The following is a 25,772-nucleotide window of genomic DNA, read 5'->3' as shown; positions in this document are numbered from 1 at the left end:
CCATTTTCCCTGGGGGAGCCCATTCTCGGTACAGGAACCCCTTCTCCCACAGGAACCTTTTCCGGCCGCCTCTCCCCATGGTCTGTACCGCACCAAGGTCGGCCAGGTCCCTTATCTTCCGCAAGGAGGGATCTTTCTGCACCTCGGCCTGGAACTCAGCAGCTGGGACAGGGATGGCCACCTGCTCTCTCTTGCCGGCTGGGTCTGAAGCCGCAGCCTCCCTGAGCCGTGTCCCTGGGTGTTCCCTCCCCACCAGGTTAGGGTCCTGCACCTCAGGCAAGGCACCCTCCCCAAGGTCAGGGCGCAGTGCCCCTCGCCGGCTCTGACTATGGGTCACAACCAGGGCACCCTGGGGGTTGCTTGGCCAGTCCTCCAGGTCCCCCCCCATCAACACCTCAGTGGGCAAATATGGGTGTACCCCCACATCCTTGGGGCCCTCCTTGGCCCCCCACTTCAGGTGTACCCTTGCCACGGGCACTTTGACTGGGGTCCCGCCCACCCCCGTCAGGGTCAGGTAGGTGTTGGGCACCACCCGATCTGAGGCCACCACCTCGGGCCGGGCCAGCGTCACCTCTGCGCCTGTATCCCAGTATCCATTGACCTTCCTCCCATCCACCTCCAGTATTCATCACCACCTGCTGGGAAATGGGCATGTTTCTGTGAGTGAATACATGAAAAAGCGATCAGCAGGCAAAGGGTGTATACAAAGTACCTATAGTCTAAAGGTTACAAGGTAGTTTCACTTTTACATTTTGTGAATGATTACCTATAAGTGCATAAGGAAATAAAGTGTTTAAATACAAAGCAGTTCTCCGTGTTTTGGAACTAGATCTGCTGCTCCAACACCCCCCAGGACCCTGCAGTCTGTAGGTAAGTCACTCGTGTCATATTTTGGTTCATGGAACAGATGTGGAGATGGAAATTCAAGATGAGTAGGGTGACCATGTTTCCCAAATGGAAAACGGGACACCGTCTGGGGTTGGCCCGAACCACTTGCCAAAGCCCCCACCCTGCCCGCGGGGCTGGCCCAAGCCGCTTGCTCAAACCCCCTTCCCTGTGCAGGGCTGGAGTTGCTGCTCGCCCGAGCTCTGCCTGCCTCGCTGAGCCCTGCTTCCCCCCTGTGTGGGGCTGGCATCGCTGCTCATCCCCCCTCACGTTCCTCCACCCCGCACCCCACTTTTTTGACAAAAGTTGGCATTTGTCCCGTTTGCTCTTCCCAACTGATCAGATTGGCAAGCGCAAACAGGACAAATGCCCACTTTTGCCAAAAAAGCCAGAACAGCCAGGACAGGGCTTAGAAAAGGGACTGTCCTGGCCAAAGTGGGATGTATGGTCACCCTTTGAGCTACTTTGTTGGCTCAGTCTCAAAGATGGTTCTGTTGTTTCTCTCTGTTCAGTAACTTCCGGTGTTTTATTGACATAAACCTGCTCTCCTCTGTTCCGAAACCCCATGTACAAGTGGTAAGGTTGGTGGTTGCGTATTCAGAGTTCAGAAATGCCAGTGTTAATGTTAACTGCTCTGCCTTACGTCTGTCACCTGGTGTATGTGCATTGCCACAATACAGGGCATGGCTCCTCTGTCTTGCCCTGGTGTAGCCATATTTCCTCCCCATTCCTTCCTGCTCCAGGCCTGAAAGTGTCTGGACCTGAGAGTTAAGCATGTGACCCTAATGGGGAGCAGGGGGCTCCCCACAGCGGGATACAAGGTCTGTGGAACTGAGCAGGCTGCAATATCCCTCATCAAACAGTATTATAGAAAAGGGGAGTTGACCCAGTGGTTCTCAGCCAGGGGGATGTGTGCCCTGGGGAGTAGGCAGAGGTCTTCCAGGGGGTACAGCAACTCAGCTAGAGATTTACCTAGTTTTACTACAGGGGACATAAAAAGCACTAGCGAAGTCAGTACAAATTAAAATTTCATACAGACAATGACTTGTTTATACTGCTCTGTGTACTATACAATATTTCTATGCCATTTGATTTATTTTAGAATGATATGGTAAAAATGAGAAAGTCAGCAACTGTTCGGTAACGATGTCTGTGACACTTGTGTATTTTTATGTCCGATTTTGTAAGCAAGTCGTTAAGTGAGGTGAAACTTGGGGTATGTGACCAAACAGCCTCCTGAAAGGGGGACAGTCATCTGGAAAGGCTGAGCTGAGCAACCTGAACAGTAACAAATGATCAACTGTGAATTGTATTTTAAGGGTTGTTTGTCCCCTTCTTCCAGGTCAGGCATGAAGATGTTAACTAAGAAGAGATCCTGAACCCTGCAGCTCCCGCTAGACATTTCCCCTCAGTATTTAGTCATTGATCCTTATCGTGGTTTGAAGGCTGGTGAGTTTTCTAGGCAATATTTGCCACAGCTGCTGACTAGCTGTTCTCGTAAGTAATGACGTCTCCTCTGCACCAGTGGGTGAACGTACACCGTAACTGCAGGACATAAAAAGTCTTATCTAAACAGGGAGAGTAATTATCCTTAGCACTTTGCTCTGTACTTACCAGATAGCTGCATCTTTGTGCTGTTTTAAAATGATTTAATAACAGTAAAATAGAAGTTGGATTGTAATGATATACCGTATCCGTGCTCCATAAAAACTAATGTGAATGGGAAGAAAATCTTTTATATTAAAAACTGTGGATGTAGCTTACTGTCTAATGCTGTATGGCGTTGAGACCTCTGGAGACACAGATAATGCAGCCCAAACTAGCAAGTGTGGTCACTCTTTCTCTGATAGGGAGATATTCCCATCTGCTTTAGACTTTGGCCCTGGCACCTAAAATGGGCTAATTTCCCCATAACTAAAAGAAGAACAAAACGGGTTTCTTTAAGGTCATTGGGGCTGCGAGTGTGTGGAAATCAGCGCTGCATCCAGAGACAAGACAGCCCAAGGCGGCCCAGAGGCAGTGGGACAGAAGTGCACCAGCAGGCGAGGATGGTGGTGCTGGGAGATGAGCCGGAGGCTGAAGAGGGGAGGTGGGCGGGAAGCAAAGGGGAATTGACTGGGGAGGCAACATCTGTCTGGGGTGGAGCAATTGGGGGCAAGGTGCTTGTCTGGGGGAGAAGGGGAATGGAAGGACCTGCGCATGAAGTATTATAGATAACACTTAGTCCTGCCTCAGTGCAGGGGGCGGGACCATACGACTGATCGAGGTCCCTTCTGGGCCTACGTTGCTACGGTTCTATGAATTTCCTTCTCTTCAGTTGCCCTGTGTAATTGGCTGAGGGCAGCAGACCAGTTCTTGTCCAGTGCTGTAAGGGTTAACGTGTCTATAAGTCGACTCGCTCTCTTTTAGGAATACAGCAAGGGCTCCCGGGCACCCTGTGCCCTCCTCCAGAGATGCTACGAGTGGTCTGGTTTCCTGTGCTCCTGGGATGTGTCACTGCAGGATCGGGTGAGTTACAAACCAGGAGCCCAGGGGGCTGTGGTATGTGACAGAGCGATACCGGCGGGGACATAAAACCAAACCCACGGCCGTGTGTGGAGTCTATAACACCACGTTCTCCTTCTCCCAGAGCCGAGTGACAAATCAAACATCCACTCCAGAGCGGGGGAGGACGTCACCCTCAGCTGCAGATTCAAGCTGTCCTCAGACTTTGTGCTGAACAGACTCCGCATCCACTGGCACGTCTTCCGAGACGAGGAGGGGTCCGTGGTGCACAGCTACTACGATGGGGCCGACAGGCTGGAGGACCAGGAGGTGGAGTTCAAGGGTCGGACGAAGCTCTTTCTCCAAGAGCTCAGTGAAGGGGTGGCCTCCCTGAACCTCACCCAGGTGCGGCCGTCAGACAGGTGCACCATAGTGAACAGCCAGGACGTGGTCATTGGGAGCGTCATCCTCCATGCGTCAGGTAAACGGACCATGCTCTGCCCAGCGAGTGCAGCAAAACTAGAGGTGGGTTAGCTAGGTCTGCAGGGTGCTCCGGGCTCCATTTGTGAGAGGAGCGTGACCTCTGCAGAAAGAGCTACCGTCACCTGTGCTCCAAGGCAGCGAGACTCAACCTGATTCTAATAACAAGGCGGCACCATTGAGTGCTCCTCAGGGGCTGGTGGGGTGCGCTGGTCCGTTGTGCTGTCTGGATGCAATGCAAGCAACTGGCCAGGCTCGGAGGTTTAAGGAGGATACTGCCGCTGCGCCCTGCAGTGAATTGGGCTCTATCAAGTTGTTGGCTGCTCAATGGTCCGTGCCCACAAAGGCTAACCAGAGATCTTGCTTTTCAGCGCCATACGAACCCCCCCGGGTCACGGTCCTTTCCTGGGAGGAGGGTGAGATGACCCTGCAGTGCAAGTCCAGGGGGGGCTATCCCAAGGCTGAAATAACATGGCACGATGGGAACAGAAACCAGCTGAACCAGTCGGAGCCGGCAGAACTTCGTCGGAGCAGTGAGGGAGTGTTCGAGGTGCAGAGCCGCCTGGTGCTGACCGGCCCTGAGGACAGCACCTTCTGCTGCTCTCTGATCCACGCCCCCTTTAATCAGAACCTGAGCGTCTGTGAGAGAGTTACAGGTAACAGTGACAAGCCTCGGCCAGTGCTGGGGTGCACCCTCCCTGATACACAGGGTAGACAGGGCACCGCAGACATGCAGCCACCTCTGGGGTGGAAGGTAGTAGCTGTTCTGCAGCACACAGCAAGCAGGGAAGGGTTTCATTTGGGCACAGGATCAAACTGTGGCTTGTCTGAAAATAGCCAGGGGAGATTGTGGCAGGAACTTTAACCTCGGCCCACAGCAAACAGCACGTTGCGGTTTGCAGGCTGTGTCCGGAAGGAAAAACCAGGATGCAGTGAGCTCCTGGGACTCCGTTTTTCTCTTTGATGGCTGAGCTGATGCTGCCAGGAATCAAGGCTGGCTTGCTGGGAAAAGAGGCGTTTTTACACTTTGACACCGTACGGGGCAATTCCCTCTCCCATGCGGGCCAGGGACTCCATGCTCATTCTGGTGAGTGACAGAGTCCTCTCTTCCCCGGGAGACTCCCCACCTGTCGCTATCTGAGGCCATGTCTATGCTACGGGGACTAGTGACATCGCCAGGGTGCTGGAGCTCTGTCAGAATAACTCTGTCGTGCAGATGCAGCCTGTGCCGATGGAAGGAGTTTTTCTGTCACTGGAGGAGCGCCACCTCCCCGAGCGACGGTAGCCAGGTTGAGGGATGCATTCATCTGTCAGCCCAGCCAGCATCTACACCGGGGCCTAGCTCGGCGTAACGGCAGGGCTTAGAGCTGTGCATTTTCACACCCCTGAGTGCCGAAGCTGCGTTGACTAAATTTGACGTGTAGGCCAGGCCTGAATGGCTATGCACTGGCAGGAGATCCAGTCCTCAAAGTCTTTTCAGTACCGTTGTGAAATGATCCCATTAGCCCAGTATTTGATCACAGTCTGTATCCTGAGCCCTCCACAGCTTACCTTTAACCTCTCTAAACGCAGCCTTGGTGAGGGAGAACGAGACTGAGGCGGAGAGCTCTGGCCGCAGCAACGCTTGGATTTTTGCCATCGTAGGCGTGGTAGTAACGGTTGTGGCAGGTGTTGGAGTCTATATGTACCGGAGAAGAAGACGGAGCTCTCAGAAAGGTAACAGCAGTGGAGAACTAGTCCATGCTACGTTTTCCTTCTTCTTCCCAGGGGATTCATTTGTCTGGATAACAAACTATGGAATAGGCAGCTCAGTGATGAGCAGCTGGGGCACCCAAATGTTCCCCTCCACATAAACATCACCCGCCCAGAAGATATTTGTGAGGGTTGGAATTAATAATGTGTCTACAAAGAGGGGAGGGCGAGAGGATTCAGACTAATGGATCTGCTATTAGACAAATTTACCAATAAGGACAAAGTCTTCTTCTGGTACATGACCCATCCATCAGTCTGGAAAGGGAACACTGGGAACTAGCGAGCAGGGAAGCCACCTGCTCTCTTCCAGAAGATACGCAGAGGCTTCCCACTGCAGCCAGGTGAACGCACTGGGGACCAATCCCTCAATGAGTCCATCAGAGGAGTTGCAGGCAGGTTTTGATACCTCATACTTCTAGGATAGTCAGTCAGGTAATTTCCCCGAAACAGTCACTTCACGGTCTGCAGTCAGATGCTACCTGTAGGAAATATTGTAACCTGCAGAGTCTGCCATTAGAACAGGCAAACACAAGTGATGAGCTGTGAAGCATTCTTTGCAGGAAGGGTGTAACACAGTCTGACTGTACCATGCAATAATGGGTTACCATGTTCTGGCTCAGGGTTATGCTCTTAATTTCAGATACTCCTGCATGCTACAGTGCAGAAGATGAGGTTCACCTACAGACAGGCTACTACGGTAAATACCCCAGAGCTGAATTCTGTGACGACTCCGTCACATGAAGGCTGCAATAGCACATGTTACACACTGTGCAGCAACGGGTCACCACACTCTGGCTCAGATTTGTGTTCTTGGTTTCAGCTCCACGTGACCAGCACGGTGCAGAGACGGATGTCCTGCTGGAGCGTGAGCATGGAGGTAAGTATTTGACACTGAATTCTGAGATTCGTTCTTTATGCGAAGGATGCAACAGAGCAGGTAACACGCGGTGCGGCGACGGGTCACCACACTCTGGCTCAGGGCTGTGTTCTTGGTTTCAGCTCCACGTGAACACTACAATGAAGAGGACGAGGTTTCCCTGCAGAATGAGGCTGAAGGTAAGCGACCCACCGCTGGATTCTACACAGGTCTGGGACTGGGACTAGCCTCAAGCTACCCAGTGAGCTGTCTGCTGTCCCTGTTTGAACCTTTATCTGATCGTATCCTGTGAGCGGAAACGTTCAGTACCCACGTGTGCAATGAACTAAGGAAGGGAGACCAGACAGTCTTTCTCAACAACAAGACAGGGGAAGATAGAGCATCAGTCGGGTCCACAGTACCTTCCTCTGAAATGGGTCCCAAGGCAACGTTTGCAGGTTCCCCCACACACACTAGCCGCGCAGCAGGCCTGGGCAGAGAAAATGAGCACTCCTGACATAATGGGAGCGTGGCTTTAAAACTCGGCTAGCACATGCCCACTGAGGAGGCTCAGAAGTGGTTTTTCAACAGCTTAGATCCGTATTTCTTTCTTTCTTTCTCCACCATACCAAGTAGTTTAGGCTAGGCTTGTCTAGGCTAAGTTTAGATTTCAAACTCCAGATGTTTTCCTGTCACCATAGATTCATAGATTTCATAGATTCTAGGACTGGAAGGGACCTCGAGAGGTCATCGAGTCCAGTCCCCTGCCCGCATGGCAGGACCAAATACTGTCTAGACCATCCCTGATAGACATTTATCTAACCTACTCGTAAATATCTCCAGAGATGGAGATTCCACAACCTCCCTAGGCAATTTATTCCAGTGTTTAACCACCCTGACAGTTAGGAACTTTTTCCTAATGTCCAACCTAAACTTCCCTTGCTGCAGGTTAAGCCCATTGCTTCTTGTTCTATCCTCAGAGGCTAAGGTGAACAAGTTTTCTCCCTCCTCCTTATGACACCCTTTTAGATACCTGAAAACTGCTATCATGTCCCCTCTCAGTCTTCTCTTTTCCAAACTAAACAAACCCAATTCTTTCAGCCTTCCTTCATAGGTCATGTTCTCAAGACCTTTAATCATTCTTGTTGCTCTTCTCTGGACCCTTTCCAATTTCTTCACATCTTTCTTGAAATGCGGTGCCCAAAACTGGACACAATACTCCAGCTGAGGCCTAACCAGAGCAGAGTAGAGCGGAAGAATGACTTCTCGTGTCTTGCTCACACCATGTTTTGGTTTGGGTTTGTTAAGTGGTAAAACACACAGTTTTAACAATCGGGAAAAGCAAATGTTTTCCTCGCTCCTCTGTAGTTCAGAAATGGCTGAAGAAAGTTTGCTCAAACTTTCTATAAAATTCACCTTCAGGACAGAGACCAAGGATAATTTCAGCCCCACAGATGAATGAAGGGTTCAGAAAGTTATGAGATGATGAAAACGGGGGTTTAGAAGTGGGGCTGTTTTGCATCTGTATCGGCAGCAGATGAACACCACTGTGTACCCGTTCAAATTCAACCAGCCGTGCTTTTGTTAAGCACTGGTCAGAAAGGTGATTTTGTTTTCACTCCTCAATAAAACTCTTTTTAATTTAAAATTAGTTACACTGCATTGTATCCACCATCCTGCTGCCCATTGTTTTCTCTGGGCTTGAACCTACATAATTTTGGGTCATCCAGGAATTTTGCCACCTCGCTGCTCATTAATGTGTTATTTTAAACCTCTACATAAATACTGAGTTCAGGCTGGGGCTGACTACACACACGCACCCGCCAGTGGTTTCAAATGAGAGGAATAAAGAGTTAAGTGTCAGCTGTTCATATCTGATCCGTTGAGATAAAGGGAGCTTGTTTCTCTGTCCAGTCACACACTTGGGAGCAGACACTCCCTGGTGCTGAACTACACAACCCTTGTGGAAGACGTGTGTGTAGGAGGGTGTGTGAGTGCCTCTTGCGGCACATCCTTTCCTTCGTCCCAAACGTAAGGCAGTGTTACCCTCAACCCATAACAGCACGGTTTGGTTAACACAACCCCCAGCACCACCACCCAGGCACTGGTGCCAAGGTCCAAAGACAGGGTCAATGAGCGTCAGGGGTCCTCGCTTGGTGCTGATGGTGTGGCAGCAAGACTCGGCGCCAGCTGGGGGGTTGGGGACAGAGAAGCAGCAGCAGCTGGGGGTGGTGATATTGGCAGGTGGTGCTGGAAATGCAGCAGCAGGAGGTAGGAGACACAGGCCCTCCCCCCACCCCCTCCGAGTGAGTGCTGATGGCCCCAGCTATTTGCCCCGGCACTAGAGGGGGTCTGTGGTGACCCTGCTCTCTAGCCCCGGCAGGAGGCTGCCTGGTGCTGAAGCCCGGATGGGAGTTGACAGCTGAGCGAATGTTGATGAGGGCTGTTCAGGCTGAGGCAGAACCAGTGAGGTGAGCCTGGAGCCAGCGCTAACAGGCCTGATGAGTCCGGGGTGTGAAAGCTTTGCACACTGCCCAGCGAGCTGGGAACGAGTCTCCCCTGGGCAGAGGACACAGTGGCTCTGCACGTCCAGTTCTGGGTGGGTGGCTGGTCACAATGCACAGCTGTGTGGGGTTCCTGGCCCAGCCTGGCTCTGGTGCCAGGGCAAACCCGGAAGGCTCAGAATTAGATGATAGAAAAAAAAAGGGGGTGGGGATTCCTAGGTGTATCCTAATGTATAACTATTAACAACTATCAAACTAACAGCACACAAAGATTTTGGGGGATAACACGGAGCAGGGGGTCTCTTCAGTTCTGGGGTGATGGAGCAAGTTGGAGGATGCACTCTCTGCACATGGAATGAAGCAGGGGGCCTGTGGAAAAACAGTCTGTGGTCCTGCCTTGTCTTCACTAGGATTTTACCTCATGTTCATTGTCTTGAGTTAGCGGTCTCCAGTTAAGAACACACCCTTTTTCCTAGTGAAGATGCATCTTTAAAGAGAGGCCCAACTCACACATTTCAGATACAGATCTGAGCTTCCCCAAAGTTTGGAAGTGTTTTGATGTACGGTTTTGGTGTGGCTCATTATGAGCTCTGAAGTTTATATCTGGGTCTGAATACCCCTAAAGTTTGGGGAAGTTCAGATTCATGGATTGGCTTCTTGTCTATGCCTGGTCACAAGTGAAAATAGGATGGTATCTCAGTGTGGACCAAATCACTGCAGTTTGCTTCATGGCTGGGAGTTTCTGCTCAAAGGAGCTGTGGCTGTAATAGAAGGGTGTGTTGCAGATCCTAAATTAAGGGCAGAGGGGAAACTTGCATATAGAACTGGTTGAAAATTTTCCAGTGAAACAGGTTTCATCTGAAAATGAAAATGCCAGTTCATCATACCGGAATTGTTTCATGAAAACAGTCTGGGTTTGATGAATTTTCATTCGCAGAACCTGGTTCCCTGCCTGCTTGCCATCACATCTCTCCCCCCTTTGAGACTGAACTGAGCGGGGTCACTCTGACCAGTGACCTGGGGAAGTTCAGGGCCCCCGCTCCGGGACAACGCATCCGCTATCAGGTTGTCACTTCCCTTCACATGGACCACGTCCATGTCCTAATCCTGCAGGAGCAGGCTCCACCTCAGGAGCTTGGCGTTGGCTCCTTTCATCTGGTGCAGCCAGGTCAGGGGAGAGTGGTCGGTGTGCACGGTGAAGTGTCACCCAAAGAGATATGGCTCTAGTTTCTTGAGGGCCCACACCATGGCCAGGCATTCCTTCTCGATGGCCGCGTAGTTCTGCTCCCGGGGTAGCAACTTCTTGCTCAGGTACACGATCGGGTGTCTCTCCCCCTTTTCATCCTCCTGCATTAACACCACCCCCAGTCCCGTGTCTGAGGCGTCGGTGAACACCATAAAGGGCTTGTCAAAGTCTGGGTTTGCCAGAACTGGGCCACTGACCAGAGCCTCCTTCAGCGCCCGGAGAGCCTCCTGGCACTCCTTGGTCCAGCCCCCCTTGCCTGGGAATGCTGCCCCTCGTCCGGCTGGGTCTTTACCCAGTCAACCCTCTGTGGGTTGGGTCTGCTCAGTCTGTCCCTGAGCCTGAGGCACTGGGCCTGTATGTGGCCTCTTTGGCCACAGTGATAGCAGCCCATGTCCCGTGGGTCCCCTCGAGCGGGTCGGATGGACCTGACGCCAGGTGTTCCCCTTTGGTGGGCGTTCTCCATATTTCCCCACTGGGAGGTCCCATGGTGACTCTCTCTCTGCGTTGTGATAGGCCTGTTCCTTTGGGACTCCTCCCGGTTATCCCCTGCCCAACTGTTCACAAACTCGTCGGCCAGCTGGCCTGCGTGCTGTGGGTTCTCTGGCTTTTGGTCCATCAACCATCGCCTCAAGTCGGATGGGCGCTGCTCATACAGTTGCTCCAGTACGATTAGGTCAAGCAGGTCCTCTTTAGCTTGGGTCCCAGCTGCCCACTTGCGGGCATACCCCTGCGCCCGGTTGGCCAGTTGTAGGTATGTGACCTCACGGGTTTTACGCTGACTCCGGAACCTTTTCTGGTACATCTCAGGGGTCAGCCCAAACTCGCGGAGCAGGGCCTTTTTGAACAGTTCGTAGTCCCCTGTCTCCACCCCCTTCAGTTGGCTGTACACCTCCCTGGCTGTGGGGTCCAGTGAGGGGATGAGAAACTGGAGACTGTCTGCAGGGTCAACCTGGAGCAGCTCGCAGGTATTCTCAAAGGCCGTCAGGAAGGTATCCATGTCCTCCCCCTCCTTACGCTGGGCCAGGAAGCACTTATCAAAGCTCTTTGCAGTCTTGGGTCTCCCCTCGCTCACCGCAGCCGGGGCCTCACTGCTCCTCAGCCTGGCCAGTTCCAGCTCATACCAACGCTGTTTCTCCTCATGCTGACGCTATTTCTCCTTCTCCTCCAGCTCATGCTGACGCTGCTTTTCCCGTTCTTCCCGCTCCTGCTTCAGTTCTTGCTTCCTTAACTCAAGCTCGTCTCATTTTCCATTCATATTCCAGCCGCCTCTGCTCCCGGGACGGGGAGCTCCGCCGGGACGATCCCCTGCTGGCTGCCGGGGTCAGGGTGCCCTCGGTATTCGCTGGGCTTCCCCCAACCCCTCCCCTAGGTATAGGTAGGCCGGGTCTCGGGATGTCCTCGGCAGCGGTCTGACCCCTCCCAGCCATGTCAGGCCCCGGGGCCCACGCTGCATCCGCCGGGCGGCTTCTCTCAGGGACAGGGCTCGGTTCATCCAAGCGATCCCTCTCCTCCAGCTGGGCAATGAGCTGTTCTTTGGTGGACCTCCCAATGCGCAGCCCCCGCTGCCTGCACAGCTCCACCAGGTCACTCTTGAGGCGTTTAGCATACATCCTCCTGCTGGCCACTCGCCGGCCTGCGCTCTCCGCTTTCCACCGTTCCAGGGGGACCCCTAGTGTGCCAGCCCTTCTTCAGGTCACCACCTCTCTGCCAGGGTCGAGCTGCAGACTCCTCCGCCCCGGGCCCGCTTGCTGCGATCCCCCGGGGGAGCCTGTTACTGCAAAAGTCCTTCTCTCTGGTCACACACTCCCAGGGCTCAATCACCCCCCGAAACCGTCTCTCTCCGAGTCTTCCGCCCACCTGGTCTCCGTCGATCCCCCTTCGTTTTACTGCTCCCCAGTCACTTACTGCAGGAAGCGCCGTCCACGGGGTGCAGTAGATCCCACCGCTGACACCAGTTGTCACGGAGTGTGGGGAGACACAAGGCCCTGCACCTCCGGCTTCCTGCGATTCACCATGACTCTCAGCCAGCCAGTAAAACGGAATGTTTATTGGACAATAGGAACGCAGTCTACAACAGAGCTTGTAGGTACAACCAGGACCCCTCAGTCAAGTCCTTCGGGGGGGGGGGGGCAGGGAGCTTAGACTTGGGGTTTCCTGCGTTCCAACACCCAACACCAAACTGAAACGAAAAACTCCTCCAGCCGCTCTCTTCCCCTCCCCCCAGCTTCTCCTCTCCTTTGTCCAGTCTCCCGGGCAGAAGATGTCACTTCTCCCAACCCCTCTCCTGGCTCAGATTGCAGCTCAGGTATCTTCCTGCAAGGGCTGTCCCCCATCCCCAATGTAACTCCCCTGCTCCGTCACAGCGCCGTACTGGGTACATGACACTGTTATGTTTGGATCGAGTTGTATAAAATAATGAATGCTACAATAGTCAGTTAGGGGCTCCTATTGCCTCAGTGTCTGGGACGTGGTGTGTGGAAAGATCAGCTGGAGGTTGGAAAATTATTTTACAGAGAGGCAAAAATGGAACAAGGCCAAGGGGAGGACATGAGAGTTTTGGATTAAACGAGAACTGGGGACAGGAGGGGGATCATTCTCAGGCATGAAGTTGCTGTATTGGGCAGAAATGGATTTCCATAGAGGACATTAGCAGATTCCTTTGATTCAGTGGGCGCTAGAAATGAGAGGAGGAGGAAGCATGCAAGTTACATTGTCACACTGGGAGCAGGATCATCAATAGCTTTGGCAGAAGCCAGAACAGAGCTGAGTGAACCGAGAGAAGTACCCGGGTGGAGAGAGGGGCACACAGAGAACGCAAACATCACCACTAACATGTGTATTGCTTTTTGCAGGAAAAGGGAAATCGCTCCAGGACTTCCTAGTGCACCTGGGACTGGAGAGACACCAAAGCAGAAAGCTCATACTGGACGACATCCTGGAAATTAACACGGAGACGTTAGAAGAGAGTAACGCTCGGACGTTAGAGGAGATCCCGTGGCATTTCCTCAGGAAGGTCATGGCTGTGAATGGGATGGCCAGACGCACAAGGCTGGTACCCGCTGCACCAGGTGACAAAGGGATCAGCAAGGATGGGGAGGAACCCTTGGCCGTTATTCCGCCTAGAAGTCCAGCCCCCAGCGTGTGTGTGAACCCCCTGGATGTGCTCTGCGCTGTTCTGTGGTGCTCAGACACGTTCCTGCAGCAGGAGATCCTGCTGAAGATGTCCATGTGCCAATTTGCCCTCCCCCTGCTGCTGCCTGCCCTGGACACCCCCACGTGCAGACTCCTGCTGTGGGCCATGCGGGACATCGTGAGGAACTGGAGGCCGCTCTCCTTGCGAGAGAGCCGGGGGTTCAGGGAGGAGAACCTGGTGCTCACGTCAGTGCCAACCTTTTCCTTCGTGCGGCTGGGGAGATGCAGCTTGTCCAAGTCCAAAATCCTTAACAAGGTCCTGAGCCCCCCCCAGCAGCAGCACGATTTCTTCATACACCGGGATATGGAGTCTGGGAACGTCCCTCGGGAAATCGCAGAGGGGTTGGTAGAGATCTCCTGGTATTTCCCCGGGGGGAGGGAGAGTTCGGATCCTTTCCAGGAGCCCATTGCGGTTATTAACCTGCGAGGAGACATTGAGTCCCACCGGCTGCAGTTCAGCTTCCTGGCAGAGATCTCCTCAGCTGTGTTCATATTCGCTGAACACATCAGTGAGAGAAAATACGAACTCCTATCATCACTGCAGGACTTGAGACCAAAATTCTACCTCATACTCAACCCCAGAAGTACTATAACCAGTAAAACACAGGGATTCCTCAATGAACTGGCCCCGCTGCTCAAGCTGAACCAGTCCCATGTGCTTGTGAAGGATAATACTGCAAACGATTCAGACTTTGTAACAAGGCTGCAGGACACCTTAGCACACCTGACGAAGCAGCCCCAGAGAGCCGTGAGCATAGAGGACATGGCTGTAACAGCGCGTGAACGAGGAATCCAGGTAGATGAGGACTGCGAGGAATGTGCGGAAGCGAGAAAGAGAGCAGACGAAATCACTGGGGAAATAGGGGACGTTGGCGAGTACAAGGGCAGAGCACTGACGCTCCAAGGGGTCCCATGTAAATGCCTGGCTGAAGTAGAAAGAGAACTCTGTCAAATGAAGCAGCAAGGGGAAACCCCCACAGAGATCTATAAATCTCAGCTGAGGCGGGAATTGCTGGAGTTACGGACCCAGCAGAACGGGCGTGATCTCACGGGCGGGATGGGGACATTTAAGGCATCACTAGAGCAGCTCACTCCAGTGGAAACACACTACTTCCTGAAATGGATGAAATTCAGACTGGATCACATTGCTAGGGAGAATCTTTCCAAACTGCGGACTGAATATAAGGAGATGTATAGGACTCCAGGCCATAGCCCCGAGCAGCTAGCAAAGCTAGATGAATTAATTGCAGCCAGTTCCTTAGGGTTGGAGCATTTCATGCGGGAGTTGGGGCAGTTTTATGAGGCAGAACACTCAGTGTGTAAGGACGGCGAAACAGCACAAAGCCAAAGGCGGTTCAACCATCTCCCAGGCATAGCCGCTGACCTGATGCTGAGCGGATTTGCTCTAGAGATCATCGATGGAGACGCATCCCACGTCCCGCTGCAGTGGGTGACAGATGTTCTGACCGAGCTCCATGCCAAGCTGGGGGGAAAGTCCAGATTGCTGGTTCTGTCAGTGCTGGGCGTGCAGAGCACCGGCAAATCCACCCTGCTGAACTCCATGTTCGGCCTGCAGCTGGCAGTGAGCAGCGGCCGATGTACGCGAGGAGCCTTCATGACGCTCATTAAAGTTGCAGAGAAGTTTCAGCAGGAGCTTGGCTGCGACTTTATCCTGGTGATAGACGCAGAAGGCTTAAGAGCCCCTCAGCTGGCCAAACTGGAGGACAGTTACGAACATGACAATGAGCTGGCCACACTGGTGATTGGGTTAAGCGACATAACGATCGTTAACATGGCCATGGAGAACACCAGCGAAATGAAGGACATTCTGCAAATCGTGGTCCACGCTTTTCTCAGGATGAAAGAAATAGGGCACAAACCCAATTGCCAGTTTGTGTATCAGAACGTCAGTGACGTGTCTGCCCACGAACAAAACATGAGGGACAGGAATCATTTCCTGGAACATCTCAATGAAATGACCAAAGCTGCAGCGAGGATGGAAAAACTAAGCAGGGATCTGACTTTTTCTGATATTATGGCGTATGATCCGGAAAAACACAACTGGTACATCCCTGGGCTGTGGCAGGGAGTCCCGCCCATGGCTCCGGTGAACCTGGGGTACAGTGAGAGTGTTTATGAGCTAAAGAAATACTTGCTTGACTTTATGAGAAGCCGGACACCTAACAGAAACCCCAGGGACATCCCCCAGTTTACCAAGTGGGTGAAGAATCTGTGGAACGCTGTGAAACACGAGAACTTCATCTTCAGCTTCAGAAACAGCCTGGTAGCCGAGGCCTATAACCAGCTGTGTCTGAGGTATTCGGAGTGGGAGTGGGAGCTCCGCAAGGAAATGCATCTCTGGGTATGTGACCAAGAAACGGCGATTCAGAACCAGCCATGTAATGAACTACCTGATGCCGGGAACTTTAAACGGGAGGCGCAGGAAAAAGTGCAGCAAGGGGAAGAGAGGATTGTGAAGTGTTTACAGAGATACTTTGAAAGTGGAGCTAGAAACCGACACCTGATAGAAAAGTACAGGGAAGATTTTATCAGAAGCACAAAGAGCCTCAAGATGGAACTGGAACATTACTCAGTCAGCAAGTGTGAAAAAGCGATTCTTATTAAAAAAAGCTGGCATAAGATAGACAACATACAGGCCGAGTACATGAGAATGACAGAAAAGAAAGTCGTCAGCCTTCTGGAAGATTGCAAGAGGAGAAAACTTAAACTGGACAAGAAGGAACTGGAAGTAGAGTTTGAAACGATGTGGAAGGAAGCAGTGTCTGAGTTAAAGCTCATTAGTTTACAGAAACGCCAAGTTTCCCAAGATCTACAGTTTCAGCTGAGAAAGGACCTAGAGAATCGAGGGAGCACAGTCAGGCGGAAACTTCAGGAAGCAGGAAATGTGTGCAGTTACAGGATTAAATCTTTCAGTTTTGACAATGAGTATTTGGATTTAACATGTTTCAGGGACATGAGAGAATCGTTCACACAGGAATACCGGCACAAAGCAGAGGAATTTGCTCGTTCTTTAATGGACAAGTGCCAAAGTTATATCGAAGAGAAGGTGAGTTCCAAAGTGGACTATGATGAGACCTATGGCAGAGAACTACTGCGGATGATCAACGAGAGGCTTCAGCAGGAGAATGTGCCAAACCTTCACACTAAAGTTTCTTTTGAAGTTGAGCTGAAACTTCATATTTTGGGGGAGGCGGCCCATGCATTCCAGAAGATGCATGAAAACTTTATCAAAGAAAATGATCCTCCGGAACGGCTGGAGAAACTGAAACCTCAGTATTTGTCCACATTTATGAACCATTACTTGGAAAAGGATCCCTGCCAGCGGAGAGCCAGGGATTTCTGTGAGCGCTGTCTCAAACCTGCCCTGGCAGAACATGTTAACAAAAGACTGGGAATCAGGATAGTAGATGACCTTTCCAGAAGAGAGAAGGCCAATGGTTACCGCAGCCGGGCCTCCTTCCAGCTCTCTGTGCTGCAGAAGCTGCTGGACGAGATGGACTTTAACAACTACATGAAATACATCAACAACTATGAAAGTTTTGTCCAAGCAGAGATACGGAGAGACATTTCAGATCACTATGGAAACAGAGAGAGTGTCGAAGCGCTCGAAGCAGAGATCCTTTCCGCCATCATCAAGAAAGTCAGAGGCGCTCTAGAGATGCCAACCGATGGGGGATCGAGCACAGTCTCTGACTTTGTAGCAAATGTTTGCAGGCTGTTACAGAAAGACCTAGTCCTTCCCAAAGACAGTTTGGAAACGACGCTCTTCCAATTTACAGCCAGTGCTGATACCAGCCAGTTTTCTGCTGACATTGGGGACTCTCTCTCTGAGTTGGAACTGAACCTGGCATCAGAATTTAAAGCTGTGAACATAGAGGAGAAACTCTCCAAGCTCCAGGTGAAGCCCCAGGATGAGCTGTTCAAGAGAGTGTTTGGCTGTGGGAAGCAGTGTCCGTTCTGCGGAGTCCCCTGTGAAGCAGAAGGCCCAACTCACAAGGAGCACTTTGCACCAGTACATCGGCCCCGGGGACTGAGGCAACGCAGGGATCACCTCACAGAAACACTTGACTATTCGTTATGCTCCTCTGATGTGGTCTCTAATGCTTTATTTAGCAATTCAGATACAAAAGGGGAACTGGTTCCCTTCAGAGATTATCACCAGCATTACCCAGATTGGCGCATTCAGCCAGACCCCAGCCTAGAGGCTTCTGATTACTGGAAGTTTGTTTTTAAAGAGTTCAATCACCAGTTTGCCAGACAGTATGATACTAAACCAGCCCATCTCCCTGAAGACTGGGTCAAAATAACCAAGGAGCAGGCCCTGCAGAGCATAAAGGCAGTCTATAACATATAATAATGCAGTACAGACACTTCTTCCACAGCCATCCGCCACTCAGTATTATCCGTGGAAATATGGTGGAGAACATTCAGCCAATCTCATCAGCCTGCCTAACCTATCCCACAGCTCCTTACCTTAAACACCTGGGGAATCCTCCCCATGGTGTGGAAAGGCGAGCCTGGGCCATTAACCCTTTGGGTGGGTATTTTGCAATCCAAAGGAACCTCGGAACGGTCTGCAGACAAAGAGGGGAGGGTTAACCCACACCGGCTAGGTACATGCTACAGCTTAGGTAGGTATAAGTTATGTCCCTAAGGGGTATGAATAAACCACCCCCTAAGCGACATAAGTTACACCGACCTAAACGCCAGTGTGGACAGTGCTATGTCCGTGGGAGAGCTCCTCCCTCCCCCTCATATACCACCACTCACAGGGGCGGCTCTCTCCCGTCGGGTTAGAGCATCTGAACTAGCAGTGTTACTAGCAGCACTGGTGCTGCTGTAAGCTCTGGAGTGTAGCCATAACCACAGTCCCCCTCTCTGGGTGCAGTTCCTGCGTGGCCTCTTCTTTCTCTAGGGAGTTTCTCTCTGAGTGTTCCACACCAATGACCCCTCATGGCGAGCCTAAGCGTCCTTCAGCAAAACAATTCTTTAGACCTTGTCTTCACTGAACAGGTGTGTTTTTAACTCATGTTAAATGACCTCATGTTCAAAACCTACTGAAGACAAGGCAGATGTAGTCTTAACCTGTTCTAGCTAAGTTCCTCCCTAAGGTTATTACACACCACAAACGAGAGGTGTGAGTCCCCCGTTCATGTACACATATTTGCACTATCTCTCATCACACTAGTGCACGTATAAATGGCTGTGTAGCCACAGTAGTGTGGGTAGCGGGCAGTGAAGGCACGGTTTAGCCATGCCAAGTATGTACCCACCAGTTTCAGGAGGGTTTGTATTCAGCAGGGGAATTGTGCCCCTAGTTCATAGTGTAGACATAGTCTAGGATTGACCCCTTCCAGCTCACATGTTAAAATATGAATTGCCCTGTGTGAACATAAGAACAGTCATACTGGGTGAGACCAAAGGTCCATCTAGCCCAGTGTAGTACTAGGATTTATTGTTTGTATTTTGTATAGTTTAGAATGAAGGCTAAAGAATAATATAAGAATGTAGTGTGTATTAAATGTATTGATGTATGATTTGATCATATCCTGCCAGAACAGCAGAACGGAATAACCTAACAGCCACTGGTAGAGACGCATCTCCAGAATTTCTGTGTGTCTGGACTGATTTCAAGGCAGTAACAGACCTTTGAGGTGACCACTTTGTTGTACGTTTAGCATTTTAAATAAATAAAAGAATGCCGTGATTGTTTTCTTTTCCATTGCAATTTGATGTTCCTGTTCAAAATGTTCTGTGTAAATGAATTCTGTGTTGTGTGTGAATGAGGAATGTGTGTTAAGAGATAAGTGTGAAGGCCATCGCTGAACCAGATGGTCTAGGGAGGAACCGGAGACAGACGCAAGGGCGCCAGGAGGCTGCAACACGCCCCTATTGGAATGTCAGAGGAGGGCAGATTGACGACTCTAAAGATGAGACAGGCACCTATCAATGAAAGAACAAGATAGCTGTGATGAGGACAAATTTAAGAAAACAAGCACTCGTCAAACAACAATTGATTACAGGATGACGGTGCAAAACTCATTGGCCCCAGTGAAGGAAAATCACTATATCAACAGGGTGTCTTGCCATGAAACTTTGGGTTCGTGTAACATGTAATCATTGTGAGATGTATGTAAGGATATTATTAAAAAAGTTATGTATCTCTACTGAAAATGAGGTTCTTAAGGTATGCACATTGACAGGTCACCAGAAGGTGAAAAACGAGTTCTGTTCCGGCAGAGGGTAGGAGACACCCTTCTCCCTGGCTGACCATTGTGGGTTGTGTGTCTTACAATGTGAGGCTATTGCACACAGAGCCAACAGGTAATCAACACTGCGAAGTCGACAAGAGATCACAGGATCGACAGGAAGGAACGCACAGCAGGGGGTGAGCTGTTTATGACAAGAGCAAGGAATAGGCTGGTATATCAGGAGAATACACGGAGACACACGGTGTCCTTCACCTAGGGACAAGCTGCCAGCGTGCTTGTCTGATGAACAGAAGGTCACGGCTGTTAAATGCTGGGAGAAAGACTTTGGATGAGCTGACCTCTATGGAGCAGGAGGGTGTCCTGTTAGTTAAGTCTAGACTCCAGGAGACGTATTATGATTTTGTTTTACATATAACCAATTGCTACCACTATTTCTGCCTACTTGCTGTTACGTGAATCTCTGCTCTGTGTTAAATACACTTAGATACGTTTATAGTGAAATCGAGTCCAAGAGCTGTGTGTTAAGCTGAGCGGTGGTCTGAGGTGTAACTGGTAAGCTGAGTGTGCTGTTCCTTCTGTCACCTGTGGCTGGTGGAGTCCGAGAGCCGACCCCTGGCAGGCACAGACGAGTCTCCCTCCCACTAAGAGCAGATGATAGCGAGGTGCCTCCCAGCCCTGGGTACCCCTGGAAGCATCACACTCATTGGTTGCCGACAGGTTAAATACTCTCTTGGGGCAGAGCAGGGGACATGAGATGTTGTGTCACATAACTCTCTGGGGTGGAATGAAGGGGTCGTTAAAGGACTGGCTGAAACCGACCCAGATCAATGGTGGGTCCCCAAAGGCAATAGAATCCCCAAGGACAGAACAGCTGACCCCTGTCCATGGGAATCTCCTGCGGGTGGAACATGTGGACTCAGCGTGGGTCGGGAGGAGGCTGTGATAAGAGGTGGCTTTTGGGGCAGGCTCAGTGTGACGAACTGGGACTGTTCTTACTGTGGTCTGTGAATGCTGACAGGGGTGTGTGGCTAGGATAGTCTGCATTGGGGGATGGGAGACTGACCGAAGGAGAATACCTGAGCATGTAACCTGAGAACCCAGGAGGGGGCTGGGGCCAGGTGACATCTTTGCCCGGGAAACTGAACAAAGGCTGGGGGAGGGGTCGCTGAAGGCAGGGTCTGAGGAGCTGGCTAGTGACCATGGCTGGGAGGCAGACGGGGCTCTGACCTCCCAGGGGGGCTAGGGTGCCCGGGGACCCCAAGATGGACCTAACTGAGGGGGTCCTGTTGTCTGTGCCTGCAAGACCTGTCTTGGACTGTATTCCGGTCGTCTAAATAAACCTTCTGCTTTACTGGCTGGCTGAGAGTCATGGTGAATCGCAGGACGCCGGGGGTGCAGGGCCCTGAGTCCCCCCATACTCCGTGACAACTGGTGGCAGCGGTGGGATCTACTGCACCCCGTGGACGGCGCTTCCTGCAGTAAGTGACTGGGGAGAAGTAAAGCGAAGGGGGATTGACGGGGACCAGGCGTGCTGAAGAGTCAGAGAGAGACGGTTATCACCCCTGGGAGTGTGTGACCAGCGAGAAGGACTTTTGCAGTAACAGGGTCCCCCGGGGGATCGCAGCGAGTGGTCCCAGGGGCGGAGGAGTCTGCAGCTCGACCCTGGCAGAGAGGTGGTGACCTCGAGAAGGGCTGGCACACTAGGGGTCTCCCTGGAGACTGTGGGGAGCGGTGGGCACACAGGCCTGTGAGTGGCCAGCAGGAAGATGTATGCCAAGCGGCTTAAGAGCGACCTGGTGGAGCTGTGCAAGCAGAGGGGGGTGCGCATTGGGAAGCTCACCAAAGAACAGCTCATTGCCCAGTTGGAGAAGGGAGATCGCGCGAATGAACTGATCCCTGTCTCTGAGGGAAGCAGCCTGGCAGATGCAGCGCAGGCCCCAGTGTCTGTCCCATCTGGGAGTGGTCAGCCGGCTGCTGAGGGCTTCCCGAGACCCCTCCTTCCTATGCCTAGGGGAAGGGTGGGGAGGAGCCCAGCAAATACCGAGGGCGCAGTGACCCCCCCGGCCAGCAGGGGATCCTCCCGGCCACGCGCAGCATCCGTGGAGCGGAATGGGCTGGAATGGGAGATAGAGCTAAAACTGAGAGAGCTGGAGGATCGTGAACACCAGAGACAGCATGAACGGGAGGAGAAAGAGAAACTGAGGCAGCATGAACGGGAGGAGAATGAGAGACAAAGGCAGCATGAAGAGAGACAGAGGCATCATGAACTGGAGCTGGTGAGGCTGAAGGGCCGCGAGACCCCGGCTGCGGTGAGTGAGGGGGGACCCAGGACTGCACGGAGCTTTGATAAGTGCATCCTGGCCCCACGTAAGGAGGGGGAGGACATGGATGACTTCCTGGATGCCTTTGAGACGGCCTGCGAGCTGCACCAGGTTGATCCTGCGGACAGACTCCGGGTTCTCACCCCCTTACTGGACCCCAAAGCCGTGGCCTTGTACCGCCAACTGTAAGAGGCGGAAAAAAGGGACTATGAACTATTCAAAAAGGCCCTGCTACGTGAGTTTGGGCTGACTTCTGAGATGTACCGGGAGAGGTTCCGGAGTCAGGATAAAACCCCTGAGATCTCATATCTGCAACTAGCCGTCCGCATGGAAGGATACGCCAGCAAGTGGGCAGATGGGGCCCAGACAAAGGAGGACCTGGTTAAACTGCTGGTACTGGAGCAACTGTATGAGCGGTGCCCATCCGACCTGAGGCTGTGGTTGGTGGACAAAAAGCCAGAGAACCCGCGACATGCAGGCAGGCTGGCCGATGAGTTTGTGAAGAGCCGGTCAGGGGCTGGCAGGGAGGAGTCCCAAAGGAACAGTCCCACCACAACGCAGAGCGAGAGTCACCATGGGCCCTCCCAGCGGGAAAATACGGAGAAACCCCACCAAAGGGGAAGATCCAGCGTCAGGTCCATCCAACCCACTCGAGGGGACCCCTGGGACATGGTCTGCTATCACTGTGACCAGAGAGGTCACATACGGGCCCAGTGCCCCAGGCTCAGGGACAGACTGAGCAGACCAAACCCACAGAGGGTTGACTGGGTAGAGACCCAGCCGGGCGAGAGGCAGCACTCCCAGGGAAGGGGGGCTGGCAGAGTACCACCTGCTAAGGAGGGAGGAGAGCTCCAGGCCTGCTCCTCTGTGGGGCGGGATGCTCCAGACTCAGGGTTTTTGGTTTATACGGTGGGCGCGGGGCGGTCCCTCCGGAAAGAGTACCTCGTTCCCCTGGAGGTGGATGGGAGGAAGGTCGATGGATACTGGGATACGGGCGCAGAGGTGACGCTGGCCCGGCCCGAGGTGGTGGCCCCAGATCAGGTGGTGCCCAACACCTACCTGACCCTGACGGGGGTGGGCGGGACACCAGTCAAAGTGCCCGTGGCGAGGGTACGCCTGAAGTGGGGGGCCAAGGAGGGCCCCAAGGATGTGGGGGTACACCCGTATTTGCCCACTGAGGTGTTGATGGGGGGGGACCTGGAGGACTGGCCAAGCAACCCCCAGAATGCACTGGTTGTGACCCGCAGTCAGAGCCGGCGAGGAGCACTGCGCCCTGACCTTGGGGAGGGGGCCTTGCCCGAGGCGCAGGACCCTAACCTGGTGGGGAGGGAACGCCCAGGGACACGGCTCAGGGAGGCTGCGGCTTCAGACCCAGCCGGCGAGAGAGAGCAGGTGGCCATCCCTGTCCCAGCTGCTGAGTTCCAGGCCGAGGTGCAGAAAGACCCCTCCTTGCGGAAGATAAGGGACCTGGCCGACCTCGGTGCGGTACAGACCATGGGGAGAGGTGGCCGGAAAAGGTTCCTGTGGGAGAAGGGGTTCCTGTACCGAGAATGGGCTCCCCCAGGGAAGATGGGGTCAGGGGGGATCAGGAGGCAGCTGGTGGTACCCCAGAAGTATCGCCGCCAGCTGCTGTACCGGGCCCATGACACCCCCTTCCCAGGGCACCAGGGAACCTGGCGTACCCAGCAGAGGCTGCTACGGAGCTTTTACTGGCCTGGGGTCTTTGTTACTGTCCGGCAGTACTGCCGATCCTGTGACCCCTGTCAGAGGGGGAGGAAGGCCCAGGACAAGGGGAAAACAGCTTTAGGACCCTTGCCCAGCATAGAGGAGCCTTTCCAGAGGGTGGCCAAGGTTAAAAGGGGGGCTCTGAACCAAGAGAGCCCGAAGCACAGACCTCCAGACTGGAGTGCTGGGAGAAGACCGCAGCCCAGTTGGAACCCCAGGGGTATTGGGGTGGGAAAAGGGCACAGACCCCATAAACCTTCCCACATGCGAACTACGAGTGCCATCGAGCACCCCCGATCTAAGGGGGGGGCGTGAAACTGGAGGGGCCTGGTGTAATTCTCACCAAGGAATGGGAGGGATGCTGGGGGCATCCATGGGAACGGGGGTAGGTTCGAACTTCTCCGGGTCACTGGCTAAAGTGACTCCGCTCAGTTCGGTCTCGAAGGGGGGAGAGATGTGACGAACTGGGACTGTTCTTACTGTGGGCTTTGAATGCTGACAGGGGAGTGTGGCTAGGACGGTCTGCATTGGGGGATGGGAGACTGACCGAAGGAGAATACCTGAGCATGTAACCTGAGAACCCAGGAGGGGGCTGGGGCCAGGTGACACCTTTGCCCGGGAAACTGAACAAAGGCTGGGAGAGGGGTCGCTGAAGGCAGGGTCTGAGGAGCTGGCTAGTGACCATGGCTGGGAGGCAGACGGGGCTCTGACCTCCCAGGGGGGCTAGGGTGCCCGGGGACCCCAAGATGGACCTAACTGAGGGGGTCCTGTTGTCTGTGCCTGCAAGACCTGTCTTGGACTGTATTCCGGTCGTCTAAATAAACCTTCTGCTTTACTGGCTGGCTGAGAGTCATGGTGAATCGCAGGACGCCGGGGGTGCAGGGCCCTGAGTCCCCCCATACTCCGTGACACTCAGCTTGCACCTTGGTCTGACAAAGGAGAAAGACGGTCAGGCCCAACCATGGATTCCACGGCAGCGTGGCTGGGCGGAGAGCTGGCTTGGCCAGAATGGACTATGCCTTAACCTTCATTTCTCGGTGCTAACCTAGGGACTTCCTACCTGGGCTCCAGCTGACTAATGAACCCGATTCTGTTTGCAAAGGCTGCTGGGTGTCCCTGCAAATACCTGCTGAGGTGCATTGGTCCCTGGAGACTGTAAGAGCGTCTCAGCTGGACTCACAGGGCAGAGCTGACAGTCTGAAACAGGAGTGCTGGAGCCCAGAGGCTCAGGCTATGTCTATACCTAAAACGCTCCTGTTTCAGACTCTCAGCTAGCACCGTCTACACTGGGACTTAGTTTGGCTTAACTATGTCGCTCAGGGGTGTGGATTTTTCATGCCCTGGAATGACGTAGCTGGATCAATCTAACTTTCTAGTGTAGACCAGCCCTCTCTCCGTCTCAGAGATGCTGAGGCTGCCTGGCCACTTAAGGAAGAATGGGACCTCTTTTTGCAGTGAAGACATAGCCACTGGTTTTCAAAGGTGTTAGCCATCCAGCGCTGCCCCCAACACGGCCCCTGGCCCCATGGCCCCGGGATCGAACCAGGCCAGGCTGGGTGTGGGCCTGGGTCCCGCTGCCCGCCCTACTGCTGAGTCCTCCGGCTGTCTACCCTGTGGGGCCGGCTGGGTCCCCGGGCGGCTTGTTCTCCTCGCCCCACTGCAACCCCTCCCTCTCCCGGTGTCTCCTCCTCTCCCCACTGCGACCCCTCCCCAGTCACTGATACTGACCCCTCCCCCCAGTGTCTCCCCCTCTCCTCACTGCGACCCCTCCCCAGTCACTGGTACTGACCCCCCCTCCCCCGGTGTCTCCCCTCTCCCCACTGCGACCCCTTGACCCTGCGGTTTGCAAGCACCCCCCAGCCCTGTCTCTGCCCCAGAGCCCCCCCAGACCTGGGCTCTCCCCCGCACACACCCCCTGCCGCCCCAGCCCTGGCCCCCACCTGCACTCCCCTGCTGCCCCAGCCCTGGGCTCTCCCCCTACCCGCACCTCCTGCTGCCCCAGCCCTGGGCTCTTCCCCCCCCCCCCCGCATCTCCTGCCACCCCAGCCCTGGGCTCTCCCCCACCCTCATCTCCTGCCGTCCCAGCCCTGGGCT

The 25,772-nt window shown here is 53.4% G+C and overlaps 1 protein-coding gene across 1 annotated transcript; it reads left to right on the top strand.

Annotated features, from left to right (window-relative positions):
• Positions 1–2,933: 2,933 nt before the first annotated feature.
• Positions 2,934–17,774, top strand: LOC135894314 (interferon-induced very large GTPase 1-like). The gene is made up of 8 exons (XM_065422376.1): positions 2,934–2,974; positions 3,339–3,393; positions 3,517–3,850; positions 4,221–4,505; positions 5,422–5,565; positions 6,422–6,478; positions 6,601–6,657; positions 13,060–17,774. Exons 1-8 carry the CDS (start codon positions 2,934–2,936, stop codon positions 17,772–17,774), a joined length of 5,688 nt encoding a protein of 1,895 aa, XP_065278448.1.
• The last annotated feature ends 7,998 nt before the right edge of the window (positions 17,775–25,772 follow it).

This window comes from Emys orbicularis, chromosome 24 (genome assembly GCF_028017835.1).
Source record: "Emys orbicularis isolate rEmyOrb1 chromosome 24, rEmyOrb1.hap1, whole genome shotgun sequence".
Classification (NCBI taxonomy): Eukaryota; Metazoa; Chordata; order Testudines; family Emydidae; genus Emys; species Emys orbicularis.
The sequence above is the reverse complement of the archived record's forward strand: the minus strand, read 5'-3'. Positions and strand labels throughout refer to the sequence as shown.